Raw genomic sequence first — 14,216 nt, forward strand, 5'->3', positions numbered from 1 at the left:
TCTCTTTTTTTTAAAAGTGCATTCTTTTTTAAAAAAATTAATTAGTTAATTTATATTTCGGCTGCGTTGGGTCTTCGTTGTGGTGCGCGGGCTTCTCATTGCAGTGGTATCTCTTGTTGCGGAGCATGAGCGCCGGGCACCCAGGCTTCAGTAGTTGCAGCACGTGGGCTCAGTAGTTGTGGCACGTGGGTTCAGTAGTTGTGGCACGTGTGCTCAGTAGTTGTGGCTCACAGGCTTTAGAGCTCATGCTCAGTAGTTGTGGCACACGGGCTTCGTTGCTCCGTGGCATGTGGGATCTTCCCGGACCAGGGCTGACTTTCCACTCCTAATTGAGATGCAGCCATAGGGTGGAAAAGGAAGGATTTATTTTTTAATTTTTATTTATTTATTTATTTTGGCCACACTGCACAGCTTGTGGGATCTTAGTTCCCCAGCTAGGGATTGAACCCGGGCCACAGCAGTGAAAGCACAGAGTCCTAACTACTGGACCGCCAGGGAATTCCCAGGAAGGATTTATTTAACTGGTTTATGTATGAAAACAACTGAGAAAAATCAAGAAGGGATTAAGTTTAGCTTTCTGTTGCTTAGGCATGTTCTTGGCTACAAGTAAAAGAAAAATCAAATTATCACAGACTTAAATCATAAGATATTTATTATGTAATTAACAAGAAGCTTTGACAGCTAGGTGACCTATATAGTCTGGTTGCCCAGTGATGTCATCAAAGATGTAGGCTCGTTTTGTTTCTTTTTGTGTGTGTGTTACCATTCTTCGTAGTGTTGGATTTTCTTGTCTTGATGCTTGTCACCTTATGGTCACAAGATAACTGTTGCAGTTCCAAGAATCATTTTTATATTCAAGACATGAAAAAGAGGAAAATCTCTTGTTGCCTTACCCTTTTAGAAGGAAGGAAAAGTTTTCCCATATGGTCCTTGGGAAACTTCCTTCCACTCGTGTCTCACTGGCCAGAACTGGGCCAACTGCAAGTACGTATCAAAAGTAAATGAGATTATCATGATGATCCAAATCCTAACCCTAACCCATCACTTCCCTCCTAACTCGAAAGTAAACATTGTCCTGAATTTTGTGTTTATTATTCCTTTTCCTCCCTCCCTCCCTTCCTTTACTGTTTTTATTGTCTTGTCTTCCCAACTAGATAAGATTCCCTATTCTCTAACCTTGAATTTTCCAGATTAAAAAAAAAAAATTGGGATGCGGGTGGTATTAGCCTAGTCCTAATTTCAAATAATAATAACAACTGCTACCATTTCTTTTTTTTTTTTTTTTTTGGCCACGCCATGTGGCATGTGGGATATTAGTTACCTGACCAGGGATCGAACCCGAGCCCCCTGCAGTGGAAACGCAGTCTTAACTAACCACTGGACTGCCAGGGAAGTCCCCATTTCTTTTTTTTAAGCATTACATGGGTATACTATTTTTATTTATTGACGTTTAAATTTCACCATTAAATATGGAACAGAAGTATATGCTGGCCCTATGTTCAGATTTTTGAAATAAAGATAAATGGATAGATAGCTTTAAGGGTGCAACATACTAAACATTGCACAATATATATTAAACAACTTAGATTATACCTTTATACATTTAGTAGCACAAGTATAGGGATAAGCCATGCAGTTGAAGGAAAAACCTGTTCAGGACTGACCAGAGAGGTCCTTGGTTGCTGACAGAATCTCCCCTTGACTTCAGACTTGAGACAAACCAAGGAGTCTGTCAATATACAAAAACCACTGAATTCAGTACAAACAGTAGCCACTGGGTAGATACTAAGGAATTGGCTCTTGCTAATTCGGATTGTGGGGACCAGTCTGAAGGGTTGGCTGGATTCTGGAAATGCTGCAGCTCAAGTCCAGGATCTGTAGATTAGAAGAGCAGTCTAGAGACAGAATGGTTAGTGCATTCTTCAAAAAGCTCTGGTTTTCCAAACAAGTTCCTAGGATACTTTCCCCAAATAGGGTGCTACCATTTCTTGAGTGCTGATTATGTATACAGATTATTCTCATTCAGTACTCATGATAGCTATGCAAAGTAGACATTTGAAATAAACAGTTTATAAATGAGGATTCTAAGGCTTAGGGAAGTTAAACTGCCCAAGGGCACAGAACTAGAAATTGCAGAACTGAATTTGGACTCAGGCGTGACTGATTTCACAGTTCAAGCCCTTCTCACCACTTCTTGTTGTCACCTGACCTTTACTTGTCAGTAACCTGGTTTGGGTTTCAAAAGATAGGGTCACTCCGCTCTCCTTGCTTTGAATCCTCAGCATTTCATCCTCAGGAAGCACTCAATGTACAGATGTGGTTGATGTTATTTCCCTGCACTTAAGAGCTAATAAAAAGTTTAGCTGAAGAGTCTTAGCTATTGAAAAGGGTTTTGAAAGAGTAAAAAATAGAAAATTAAAAAATCAAGTACTCCAGTAACTCAAGTACTTCCACCAATTGTGCAAATGGCTTTTCTGAGTTAGCTAGAGAAATTTGGGCAGGTAGGAAACAGCTTATTAAAAATCTTCCCCAGCTCTCCCTTTGGCTTGTATCTTGTGAATACAGGTGAATGGAGCAATATCAAAACAAGCATTTAAAAATTAAAAAGAGGGTCCTGTTCATTGGGTGTGTGAGCAAAGAAGGAGGTTGTGCTTCCAGCCATGCATCCTTGCTTCTGATCCCAAGGTGGTTAGTCTTGCAGTCCAGGATTATTCCCTTAGGAGATGCATCTGGTGTAAGAGGTGCAGGTTTAAACGACCATCCTGTACCAGGCTGACTCCATGTGGTTAGTTACTTATTCCTGGGGCGTTGGAAGCGGCTGGGTTGGGTGTCAGAGCATGGGCTGAGGAAGCAGTGTTTGCTCAGCATCAGTAGACTTTTTCGTGACTCCTCTTCACCAGGAAGGCCACCTCCTACTGCTACACTACCCTAGTCTTTGAGTCAGAAGGAGTAGCAGAGCCCTTATTAGTTGATTTCCTCCTGAGACCCAGTCGGAGAGGCAGAGCCCCAATTAGAGCTGCTAATCCCGGAGGGATTCAGGGATTCAAAGTGCACTAATGTTCAGGAATGAAAAGATTTCAAGTCAGAGTTCATGCTAATCATTTCAGATACTTTTGATTCACCATTCATTTTAAACCAAAACATCCCATCCAAACCTAAGCTATTCTTCTTTTCCAGGGTGAGGTAATCATAACAACACCTTTTATTAATTAATTAATTTATTTTTGCTGTGTTGGGCCTTCGTTTCTGTGCGAGGGCTTTCTCTAGTTGTGGCAAGTGGGGGCCACTCTTCATCGCGGTACACGGGCCTCTCACTCTCATGGCCTCTCTTGTTGCGGAGCACAGGTTCCAGACGTGCAGGCTCAGTAGTTGTGGCTCACGGGCCTAGTTGCTCCGCGGCATGTGGGATCCTCCCAGATCAGGGCTTGAACCCGTGTCCTCTGCATTGGCAGGCAGATTCTCAACCACTGCGCCACCAGGGAAGCCCAACAACACCTTTTAAAAAACGTCTCAAACATAGGCTCGCACTGTATTTGTTTTTTTAATCTGTTTTTTTACAATTTATTTTTAATTTTAATTTTATTTTATTTTAGGCTCACACTTTTCATCTCTTCAAGGTGAGACAATCACAAACAGAACATTAAGATACCTATATGTACCTCATAATAAAACACTAAATTATCCTGTTTCCATTGTCATGTCAATTCTTACGGCAAATCTGTGGATCATCTTCAGCCCTTTTTATGATTTTGTTTTCAAACTCCATTCACAGTTATTGATCCCAGGAATGGAATCCCAAAGGTAACTCCAGGAGATAATCCATATATGTGTCCAGAACAGAGTAAAGGCTTCCACAAAGCAGGATCAACTCTCCCGCCAGGGAATTTTTCAATGTAAGTGTATGTTAATACTAGGGTTATTTAGTTAACTTTAAAGGAACTGTATTTCTTTCTACTACATATAAATTATATTTTACAAGGGGTGAATCTCAACAAGACATATTTGGTGAGAATTTCTAAAAAAATCTGTACCTAGTTCCTTAGTGTATGCACATGTACATGTGTGTAATTGAAATCATACACAGGATCTTGACTACAAAAAGGTGGTTGTTAATTTTGTTCCTGTTATTATCAACAAATATGAAGACGTCAATTTTCATACTGAATCAGATTGTTGATTAGTGACTACTATTTGGATTGACTTGTACTTGCGACTAAGCATTGAGGAGAAATGGAGGGTCATTAAATTAAAAGAGAAAACAGTTGATATAGTACATTAAAAATATTTTAAAAAATCAATCATGTTCCAAAGAAAACAAAACCACTAATTTGAAAAGATACGTGCACCCCAATGTTCATAGCAGCATTATTTCCAATAACCAAGATATGGAAGCAACCTAAGTGTCCATCAGCAGATGAATGGATAAAGAAGATGTGGTGTATGTACACAATGGAATATTACTCGGCTGTAAAAAAGAACGCAATTTTTGCCATTTGCAACAACATGGATGAACTTGGAGGGTATTATGCTTAGTGAAATAAGTCAGACAGAGAAAGACAAATACTGTATGATATCACTTATATGTGGGATCTAAAAAGTAAAACAAACGAGTAAATATAACAAAACAGAAACAGACTCACAGATATAGAGAAAAAACTAGTAGTTACTAGTGGGAGGGGGAGGGGCAAGACAGGTGGGGACTAAGAGGTACAAACTACTATGTATAAAATAAATAAGCAATAAATAAATAAATAAATAAATAAGCAACAAGGACATATTGTACAGTACAGGGAATATAACTGACATTTAATAAGAACTATAAATGGAGTATAACCCTTAAAAATTGTGAATCACTATGTATACACCTTAAACATATTGTAAATCAACTATACCTCAATAAAAATTAATCATGTTTGTTTTAATGATGTTTACTAAAAATGGTAAAAAAATAATAAGAATTATGGCCCTTAACAGTTTTGAAGCCCATACGTAACAATTAAAACCAGAAAATAAGACATTTTATTGAACACAATGATGTATTGATCTCTTTGCCATAGAAACCACACCAATCTTCTGGTTGCCTTTTCTGTTTTTCAGAATGCCTTATGAAAAGAAATTTGATACATTTATTCCACTTGAGCCTCTTCCACAAATTCCCAAGTGAGTTCTCTCAGCATGTTTCATATTATCCTATCTTTATGAAAATATCAATTGTTTATTTTCTCCTATGGAGGAGCTCATAGACACCTAACACATAGGGACCTTTTGAATCCCAGCAGGTGGGTGAGGCAGTTTGAATGGAGGGTTTTTGGTTTCGAAGGTCAAGTGTCTGTGGAGTCTGGCAGCTGGGCTGCTCACATCTTCAACAGGTATGATTGACAAATACCAGATGCCATGTGTAGTCCTAGGTGTGCACTGTGAGGGGTTTGATGTGGAGCAAAAAGTCAGGGTCCCTGCTTTCCAAAACATAAGAGTTTGTTAGAAAAGACAGGGCTTTCCCTGGTGGGGCAGTGGTTGAGAGTCCGCCTGCCCATGCAGGAGACACGGGTTCGAGCTCTGGTCCGGGAAGATCCCACATGCCACAGAGCAACTAAGCCCATGTGCCACAACTACTGAGTCTGCGCTCTAGAGCCCGAGAACCACAACAACTGAAGTCCACGCACCTAGAGGCCGTGCTCTACAACAAGAGAAGCCACCGCAATGAGAAGCCCGCGCACTGCGATGAAGAGTAGCCCCTTCTCACCGCAATTAGAGAAAGCCCGCGCACAGCAATGAAGACCTAATGCAGCCAAAAATAAATAAATAAATACATTTATTTTTAAAAAAAAAGAAAAGAAAGGCATATGCTTAAATGAGTGCAGCCAGGGAGGATGGTTAGAGTTTGAAGAGGTAGAGAGCAAGCTATTGGAGTATTTCTGTATTTGAGGGAAGTATCATTCCTCTGATGTTATATGTTAGCTCAGCTCCATTCTGAACCTTATACATTTTGATATGCAGGTTATCCTTATTTTTTGAAGAATTCTGCAGTTCGCATTGGTACTTTCCTTTTGGTTAAAGAATTCCTTAGTAGATAGATTTTGAATTTCCAGGTAGGAGAGCTTTTTGGTTTTTATTTTGTAATTCATTTTTACTTTTATCACCTTGTGATCAGAGAATATTGTTTTTATTATTTTTACTTTATGGAACTTATCAAAATTTTCCCTGTGATCTAATATACGTTCGATTTTGGGACTCTCTCCACATGCATTTGAAAGTACATTCTATTTCATCAGGATTCGAAGTTAGATTCATACCCAGAAGATTTATCTTATTGATTATTCTGTTTAGTCCCTATATTTTCTTACTCATTTTTGTCCACTCATTTTGTCCACTTGGACCAAGAGTTGTTGTGTTATAATGTCCCAATATTAGTGTGTTTCTATCTTTATTGTTTTTTTTTATAGATTTCTTTTTTTTAAAATAAATTTATTTATTTATTTATTTATTTTTGGCTGTGCTGGGTCTTCGCTGATGCATGCGGGCTTTCTCTAGTTGCAGAGAGCGGGGGCTAATCTTTGTTGCAGTGCGCAGGCTTCTTGTTGCGGAGCACGGGCTCTAGGCGCGCGGGCTTCAGTAGTTGTGGCTCACGGGCTCGAGAGCGCAGACTCACTAGTTGTGGTGCACCGGCTTAGCTGCTCCACGGCATGTTGGATCTTCTCAGAACAGGGCTCGAACCTGTGTCCCCTGCATTGGCAAGCGGACTCCCAAACACTGCCACCAAGGAAGCCCTATCTTTATTGTTAATTGTAGCCATTAGCATTATAAAAATATCTTTCTTTTTCTCATTTAATGCATTTGTCCTATGTTATACCTAGCCAGATATTAAGATTACAACTCTTACTTTGTTTTGTTTGCATTCGACTAATATTTCTTTGCCCATTCTTAGACTTTCGAATCACTTTGTTTTAGGTCTTTCTCTCAGACAAAGAATTGGATTTTGCTTTGTGAGCCAATTTGAAAATTTCTTTTCTTTAAGAGGTGAATTAGGGCCATTTGCATTCATTGATTTGACAGATTTGATTTCAATTCTATCATAATAGTTTATGTTATATGTATTATGTGTATTATATTTACCCTGAGTCTTTCACTGTTTTCTTTGATTATTTCAACAAAAGTTAAAAAATTGTTTCTTCTGATGTTTAGGAATGCTTGTGTTCTTATCCTGCTGGTTCTTTATGCTAATATCTTTCTATATTGCTGTTCGTCCTGCTTTTCTTTTTGGCCACTGCCTCATGGCATGCAGGATCCTTAGTTCCCTGACCAGGGATTGAACCTGTGCTCCCTGCAGTAAAAGCACAGAGTCTCTTTTTTTTATATACTTTATTATTATTATTTTTTAAATTTTATTTATTTATTTTTGGCTGTGTTGAGTCTTCATTGCTGTGCATGGACTTTTCTCTAGTTGCGGTGAGCGGGGACTACTCCTCGTTGCAATGCACGGGCTTCTCATTGAGGTGGCCTCTCTTGTTGCGGATCATGGGCTCTAGGCGCGCGGGCTTCAGTAGTTGTGGCTCGCGGGCTCCAGAGTGCCGGCTCAGCAGTTGTGGCGCATGAGCTTGGATGCTCCGTGGCATGTGGGATCCTCCCGGACCAGGGTTCAAACCCATGTCCCCTGAATTGGCAGGCGGATTCTTAACCACTGCGCACAGAGTCTTAATCACTAGACCGCCAGGGAAGTCTGTCGTCCTGCTTTTCTTACTTGGGCTTCTACTATTGGGTTGTCAGCTTTAAATGATAACCATTACTTCCACCTGTTGCTATGTGTGGTAATACTCCAGCAGGTTTATCAGGGTATTTTCTCAATCATGATGCACTTCTCCCTAAAAACATGAAAATTTTAGCTGCCAAAAGATGAAAACATTCTTCGTCTTCCTGCTCTGACTCATCCCAGGAACCTTACTTCCTGGTACCTCTCAGAACCCACACACTGCAGCCCAGCATATGCCCTTTCAAATCTCAACAGACCTGGGAGGACGCTGGGTGTCTGTATTAGCTGAGGTCCCGGCAGAAAGCAGAAGGCACACTTAGGTGGGATTCTGAAGACAGTTTAATGAAAGGACTGTTTACCAGTGTGTGGGCAGGTTGAGGAAACTCACATGGGAGGGCGGAGCACCCAGGGGCTCCCACCAGTGGGAAGCTCTTACTACTCCTAGATCTGAACAGCAGGAGGAGGGCCCATGGTTCATAGAGCAGCAGGAGATGGAGAAGGGCTGTCTGAAAGGACCTGCGGCAGAGGAGAATACAGCGGCTCCAGAATTGGGGTACCTCAGGAGATAGGGTGGGAGCTCAATAAGACATACCCCAACCTCTGTCTTTCCACCTTCTGATCTCCTGTTGGTGCCTCCCATTAGCCAAGCCCAGCTCAAAGGTGGGGGCAGGGAGGAATCAAGGTGATGCAGGCTACTGGGGTCAACTTCTTGGGTAGAGAGGGGTACAAAAGAGATCTGGGTTTGGGGCAGGGGCAAATGGTGAAGACTAACACGGTGTTTGATTTTGATTTTTTGCAGCATGGGAGGCCTTCTTACTTTTGGAGGATGTAGTGCCTTGTCTGCTGAAGGTGTTTGTAAATTTTGCATCAGACAAACTCAACTCAGGGTATTGTTTTCTTCCCACAGCTTGCCTTTCTGGGTGAAGGAGAAGGCCAACAAGCTGAAGAATGAGATAAGAGAAGTTGAAGAGCTTGACAGTTGGCAGCCAGCGGTCCCCTTGCTACAGAGTTTGCTACCTGTTGGTGGGTCAAAGAACCTTCAAAGAGTAGCATAGGGCTTCCCTGGTGGCGCAGTGGTTGAGAGTCTGCCTGCCGATGCAGGGGACACGGGTTCGTGCCCCGGTCTGGGAGGATCCCACATGCCACGGAGCGGCTGGGCCCATGAGCCATGGCTGCTGGGCGTGCGCGTCCGGAGGCTGTGCTCCGCAACGGGAGAGGCCACAACAGTGAGAGGCCCATGTACCGCCAAAAAAAAAAAAAAAGTAGCATCAAAACTGGAGGCAAGCCCAGAAGAGCAGGCTTTTGAGAGGCTTCACAATGGAGACGAGAGAGGCAGAGAGCCTCTCCCAGAGTGGATGGTGCCCTTTGCCCCGAGATGGCCCTTGGGCAGATGTCATGGCCATGTGTCACCGTGTGTGGTTGAGAACTGTTAGTCTTGTAATGGAGCACAGCCTTTAACTCCGTGCCTCTATCCACAGGTTCTTTGGACTTTCCAAGACAATCTTGAACAGGAACAGGTCCAGGAAGCAGGCACTGACTGTCCTCTGGAGAGCCTTTTCCTGTTAATTGCTTCTGTTGGTGCGACTGTTCTAAATCAAATGTTTGACTTGGATGCAGAATCACTGTGTTTTGCCTCTTTTAACTTTTTTGTTTTGGCGGCGCTGCACGGCTTGTGGGATCTTAGTTCCCCGACCAGGGATTGAACCCGGGCCCTCCGCAGTGAAAGTGCAGAGTCCTAACCACTGGACCGCCAGGGAATTCCCTTAAGTTTATATTTTGAAAACTGTCAAACTGATAGAAAAGTTGCGAGAATCGTACAACAAACAGACACCTACATAGTCTTCACCTAGAGTCTACAATTAACATTTGTCCAGAGTTGTACACATTCTCTTTTTCTCATATTATTATTATTATTTTGCTCAATTATTACTATCAATTTTGATAAATATATTTATTTATTTTTGGCTGCGTCGGGTCTTCGCTGCTGTGCATGGGCTTTCTCTAGTTGTGGCGAGCAGGGGCTACTCCTCGTTGCGGTGCGCGGGCTTCTCATTGCAGCGGCTTCTTTTGTTGAGGAGCATGGGCTCTAGGCGCGCGGGCTTCAGTAGTTGTGGCACGCGGGCTCAGTAGTTGTGGCTCATGGGCTCTAGAGCGCAGGCTCAGTAGTTGTGGCGCACGGGCTTAGTTGCTCTGCGGCATGTGGAATCTTCCCAGACCAGGGCTCAAACCCGTGTCCCCTGCATTGGCAGGTGGATTCTTAACCACTGCGCCACCAGGGAAGTCCCTTCTCAATTATTTGAGAGTGAGCAGCAGACATAACCCTTTACTCCTACATACCTATATACTTCAGTAGGTATCTCCTAAGGTCAAGGGTAATCTTGTGGTTCACTGAGAACCTGATAGCTGTGCGGGGCTGACATCTGGGACATCTAGGAGTGCCCATCTGAGTGCAGGGCACCACTTGGTCCTGCCCAGCCCCTGATGAGACCAGGCCTGCTGCCTCCACGGGGTCTTTGGACTCATTCCCTCTCCTTTGACCAGCCTTGACCTTGGCTGGTTTGGCCACACATTGCCCCCTGCCTTGGCCCCTCTCACATCTTTATGCCCTGCGACTTTTCTTCCCGTCTGGGCCCGAAACGCACTGAACAGCCCCCATCCCTTGCAGTAAGGAGCTCTGACCCTGATTTAGCCCATCTACTGGCCAAGTTCCCAGTGGACTCTGGGGAAGGACTGGGAGCCCATTTGAGATGCCTTCTGTCCTTCCAACACTGGGGAACTGCAGGAGGGGTTGTGGCCTGAGCCTCCCTGGGGGATGGGGCGGCCACTACTGACTTGAAGAGTGAACACTGAGGCTCCCAAACCTGGACTTTGTAAGAAATACATGCAAATCAAACATTTCTTGGTGCACATGGAGGGACCCTGCCTCATATCAAAAAAGAAGTCAAAAATCCCAATGGCTTGTTTTCCGAGGAAATGTGTATGTTTCTACCAAGTACGGAGAGGGTGTGAGGGCACCTTCCAGTGGTGATGGTGTGAGCATGGGAGTGATCATCTGGCTAGAAATGTGTTCTACTGGCTGAGCGCAGTGTGGGCTGGAGGAGAAACCAGGGTTCTCTAGGAAAGGGAGGACAAAAGGAATGCATGAGTCACAATTATACTAAAATTCACTTGCTGTTTATTTGAAATTCAAATTTAACTGGGATTTAACTGGTATTTTAATTTGCTCGATCTGGAAACTTACAGCAGAGGTGGACAAAGGAGATGGATTGGAGGGCTACCTAGGAGATAAAATTGGCAAGACTCTGGAATGACTTGGATGTGGGTGGGAGGAAGTTATGGGGGAAGGAAGAGTGGCAATAGGTGGATGGTGGTGTTGTTACCAGGGCAACATATAGTGTCTAGCCCATGTGGTGGCTTCATACACCTAGAGAAAGATGCTTTCTTGGTGGACGCAGTCCCGTGGACGCATTGCCTGGTGAGCAGTGTGCAAGCTAGATTTCAGCCCCCACTTTTCCCTTATGCAATGAACCCTTTACACAACCATACACGCCAGTCCTGTGCTATCCCTTGAAATAAGGAATGCTGGAGAAGTATAGGTTTTCTAGGGGAACCCTTTTTTTTTTTTTTTTGGCAGCACTGCGAGGCTTGTGGAATCTTAGTTCCCCAACCAGGGATTGAACCCGGGCCCTGGGCAGTGAAAGCGTGGAGTCCTAACCACTGGACAGCCAGGGAATTCCTGAGGGCTCAATTTTTGGAAGATGAATTTGAGAAACCTGTGACACACCCAAGCGGAACTGTCCAGTATGCAACTGGGCTTATGAGTCTGGGGTCTGGTATATGAGTGTGGAAAAAAAAAGTCTCCTGTGAGAAGTGTAAATCCCAAGCCTGTGCCCTGTGGATGCAGGGTTAGTTGTAAATGACTTGATTGGAATATTGATCCTAAACTGAGAAATGAGCTCACAAACACTCTTGAATCTCTGGGGCCTGACAATAAGCATAGTCTCTTTGGGAACACTTCCCCACCCCAGGGCACAGGGGACTCCCCAAAAATAACAACCATGAAGATGAGTACCTGAGAAAAAAATTACAAGCTACAACTGGACTCACCACAAGAGAGTATCAGTAGGTGAGACTCAAGCCAATTTAGATGATTAACCATGGTTAGCATTATGGTATGAATTACCAGCATTTAGGGTGCATGGAATTCCATTTTGTAGTAACTGGACACCAGGATATTAGTTTTTCCTAACACTAGCTGAGGAGTTTCTAAATGGGAGAGGGCCTTATGGGTGGCAATCTGGTGGATGCGGGCAGGGCTGGAGGACCTGTCTTGAAATTGTATTTGCAAAGCAGCGCAATATTTCTACTTAAATTCCATATCCTTATTTGGGGAGATGATGAAGATGATGAGGGTGGCTAGCCCCAGCTCCTCTCCATCCCTTGGTGTTGTCACAGGCTTTTGACTCTAATTTTGGCCCTTTCTTGCACAGTTTCTTTTTATTTATTTATTTGGCCATGTCAGGTCTTAGTTGCAGCACAAGGGCTTCTCTCTAGTTGTGGCACACAGGCTTTAGAGTGTGCGGGCTCAGTAGTTGCAGTGCGTGGGCTTAGTTGCCCCATGGCATGTGGGATCTTAGTTCCCCGACTAGGGATCGAACCCACATTCCCTGCATTGGAAGGCGGATTCTTAACCACTGGACCATCAGGGAAGTCCCCTGCACAGTTTCTTGATGGTAAAAAACTGGACAAGATGGAAACTAGAATTTCGATTAGACATGCAGTCTGCGTGTTCAAGGGTGCCTTGGGGGACTTTTGACAGGGCTGCTCTGTCCTAATGGGCAGGTTGTAAAACGCATGCCCCTAAGGGGGTGCAATTTGTATCATAGGCATGGGAGATCTAATTTTCTTGTAGTAAGTGTCTTGTTCTCAAAACATCAGTATTTTGTGACAATTTTCCAGCAGGTGTCAATAAAGTGTCTTGAGGAAGGGGCACTTTTTCTATTTGGTGAAAAGGTGACATGGAGGGGGTGTAAAGGTGGTGCTGAGTGGGAAGGAGAAGCCATCATCATGGGCTCTTGGAATGTTAGATCTGAAATGGCTCTTCAGAGAGGACCGGTTCAACTCTGGATGTGTTAGGAATCTGGCTTACAAATAACAGATACCCAATTCCAACTGACTGAAGCCAAAAGGGGAACTAATCATTGGAACTCAAGGACAGGAGGCTTCCCTGGTGGTACAGTGGTTAAGAATCCTCCTGCCAATGCAGGGGACACAGGTTCGAGCCCTGGTCCAGGAAGATCCCACATGCCACAGAGCAACTAAGCCCGTGCGCCACAACTACTGAGCCTGCGCTCTAGAGCCCATGCTCTGCAATGAGAGAAGCCACCGCAATGAGAAGGCTGCGCACCGCGATGAAGAGTAGCCCCTGCTCCCCGCAATGAGAGAAAGCCCATGCGCAGCAATGAAGACCCAACGCAGCCAAAAAAAAAAAAAAGTAGCCCACACTCTTAATTAGAGAAAGCTTGCGCGCAGCAACGAAGACCCAATGCAGCCAAAAATAAATAAATAAATTAAAAAAATTAAGAAAACAGTAGATTGTAAAATAATATTAAAACAACAACAACTCAAGGACAGGGATGCACCAAGGACAGAGGAACATATTGGATCCAGGGACAGTGGTGCAGCCAAGACCGACCTCTGTCTTTCTGTACTCTTCTCTCTGCTCCTCTCAATGCGCCTGGGACCTTCTTTCTTCCCTTCTTAGTCTACGTTGTACAAAACATGGTGGCAGGCAACTCCTGGGCTTCACATGTTAGAGATTCATTGGCCAGCAGGGAGACTGGCTTCTTCTAGGTTTCAGTGTCAAAATTCTTGGGGAGGAGACTTAATTGGTTCAACTTTGATCAGATCAATCAAATGGCCAGTGTGTGTGTGTGTGTGTGTGTGTGTGTGTGTGTGTGTGTGTGTGACAGAGACAGAGACAGAGAGACAGAGAGACAGAGAGAGAGAGAGACACTTGTAACCACTGTAGCTGAGTGCATGTTGGGGGTGGGGTTGGCAGCAAGTAATGGTCACACATTCTACAGAGAAGCATTATCTCTGGACCTGCGTCCAGAGACAGAAAATATGGCTTATCACCAGAACACACACATCTGTGTGTTCTTCATAATCTAACACTGTCCTCTCAACAAACTAGTGATTTTATTGCTACAATTTCCCATTTCAAGGAAAAACAGTATATATATATATATATATATATATATATATATATATATTACCAGAAAGTTCTGTAGCTCTCTCAGAAGAGGCAAATGGAGAAATGAAGAACTATAAAGAGAAAGGCATTATTTAAATTCTTAGGATGTTTCCCAGTCCACTAAACATTTTCATGCCTTCCAGGGCTGGCTCCAAAGAGATGTTTTTGAATGGTGAAGGAGACCAAGTGAGTAATGGGGAGGTGGAATGGCAG

The 14,216-nt window shown here is 43.5% G+C and overlaps 1 protein-coding gene across 2 annotated transcripts in view; it reads left to right on the top strand.

The window, feature by feature from the left end:
• The window catches only part of SPATS1 (spermatogenesis associated serine rich 1), a 51,816-nt gene extending 42,009 nt beyond the window's left edge, over positions 1-9,807 (top strand). The window contains exons 7-11 of one of the 2 annotated variants that reach the window (XM_060163016.1): positions 3,594-3,617; positions 3,773-3,893; positions 5,098-5,160; positions 8,655-8,770; positions 9,226-9,807. In XM_060163016.1, coding sequence (XP_060018999.1) covers positions 3,594-3,617; positions 3,773-3,893; positions 5,098-5,160; positions 8,655-8,770; positions 9,226-9,254 — 353 coding nt within the window. In that variant the 3' untranslated portion in view covers positions 9,255-9,807. Of the gene's footprint in view, positions 1-3,593; positions 3,618-3,772; positions 3,894-5,097; positions 5,161-8,654; positions 8,803-9,225 lie in introns of those variants that run through there. The other variant, XM_060163017.1, reaches the window with a different exon arrangement.
• Positions 9,808-14,216: the final 4,409 nt, after the last annotated feature.

The sequence above is a fragment of the Lagenorhynchus albirostris genome, chromosome 10 (genome assembly GCF_949774975.1).
Source record: "Lagenorhynchus albirostris chromosome 10, mLagAlb1.1, whole genome shotgun sequence".
Classification (NCBI taxonomy): Eukaryota; Metazoa; Chordata; class Mammalia; order Artiodactyla; family Delphinidae; genus Lagenorhynchus; species Lagenorhynchus albirostris.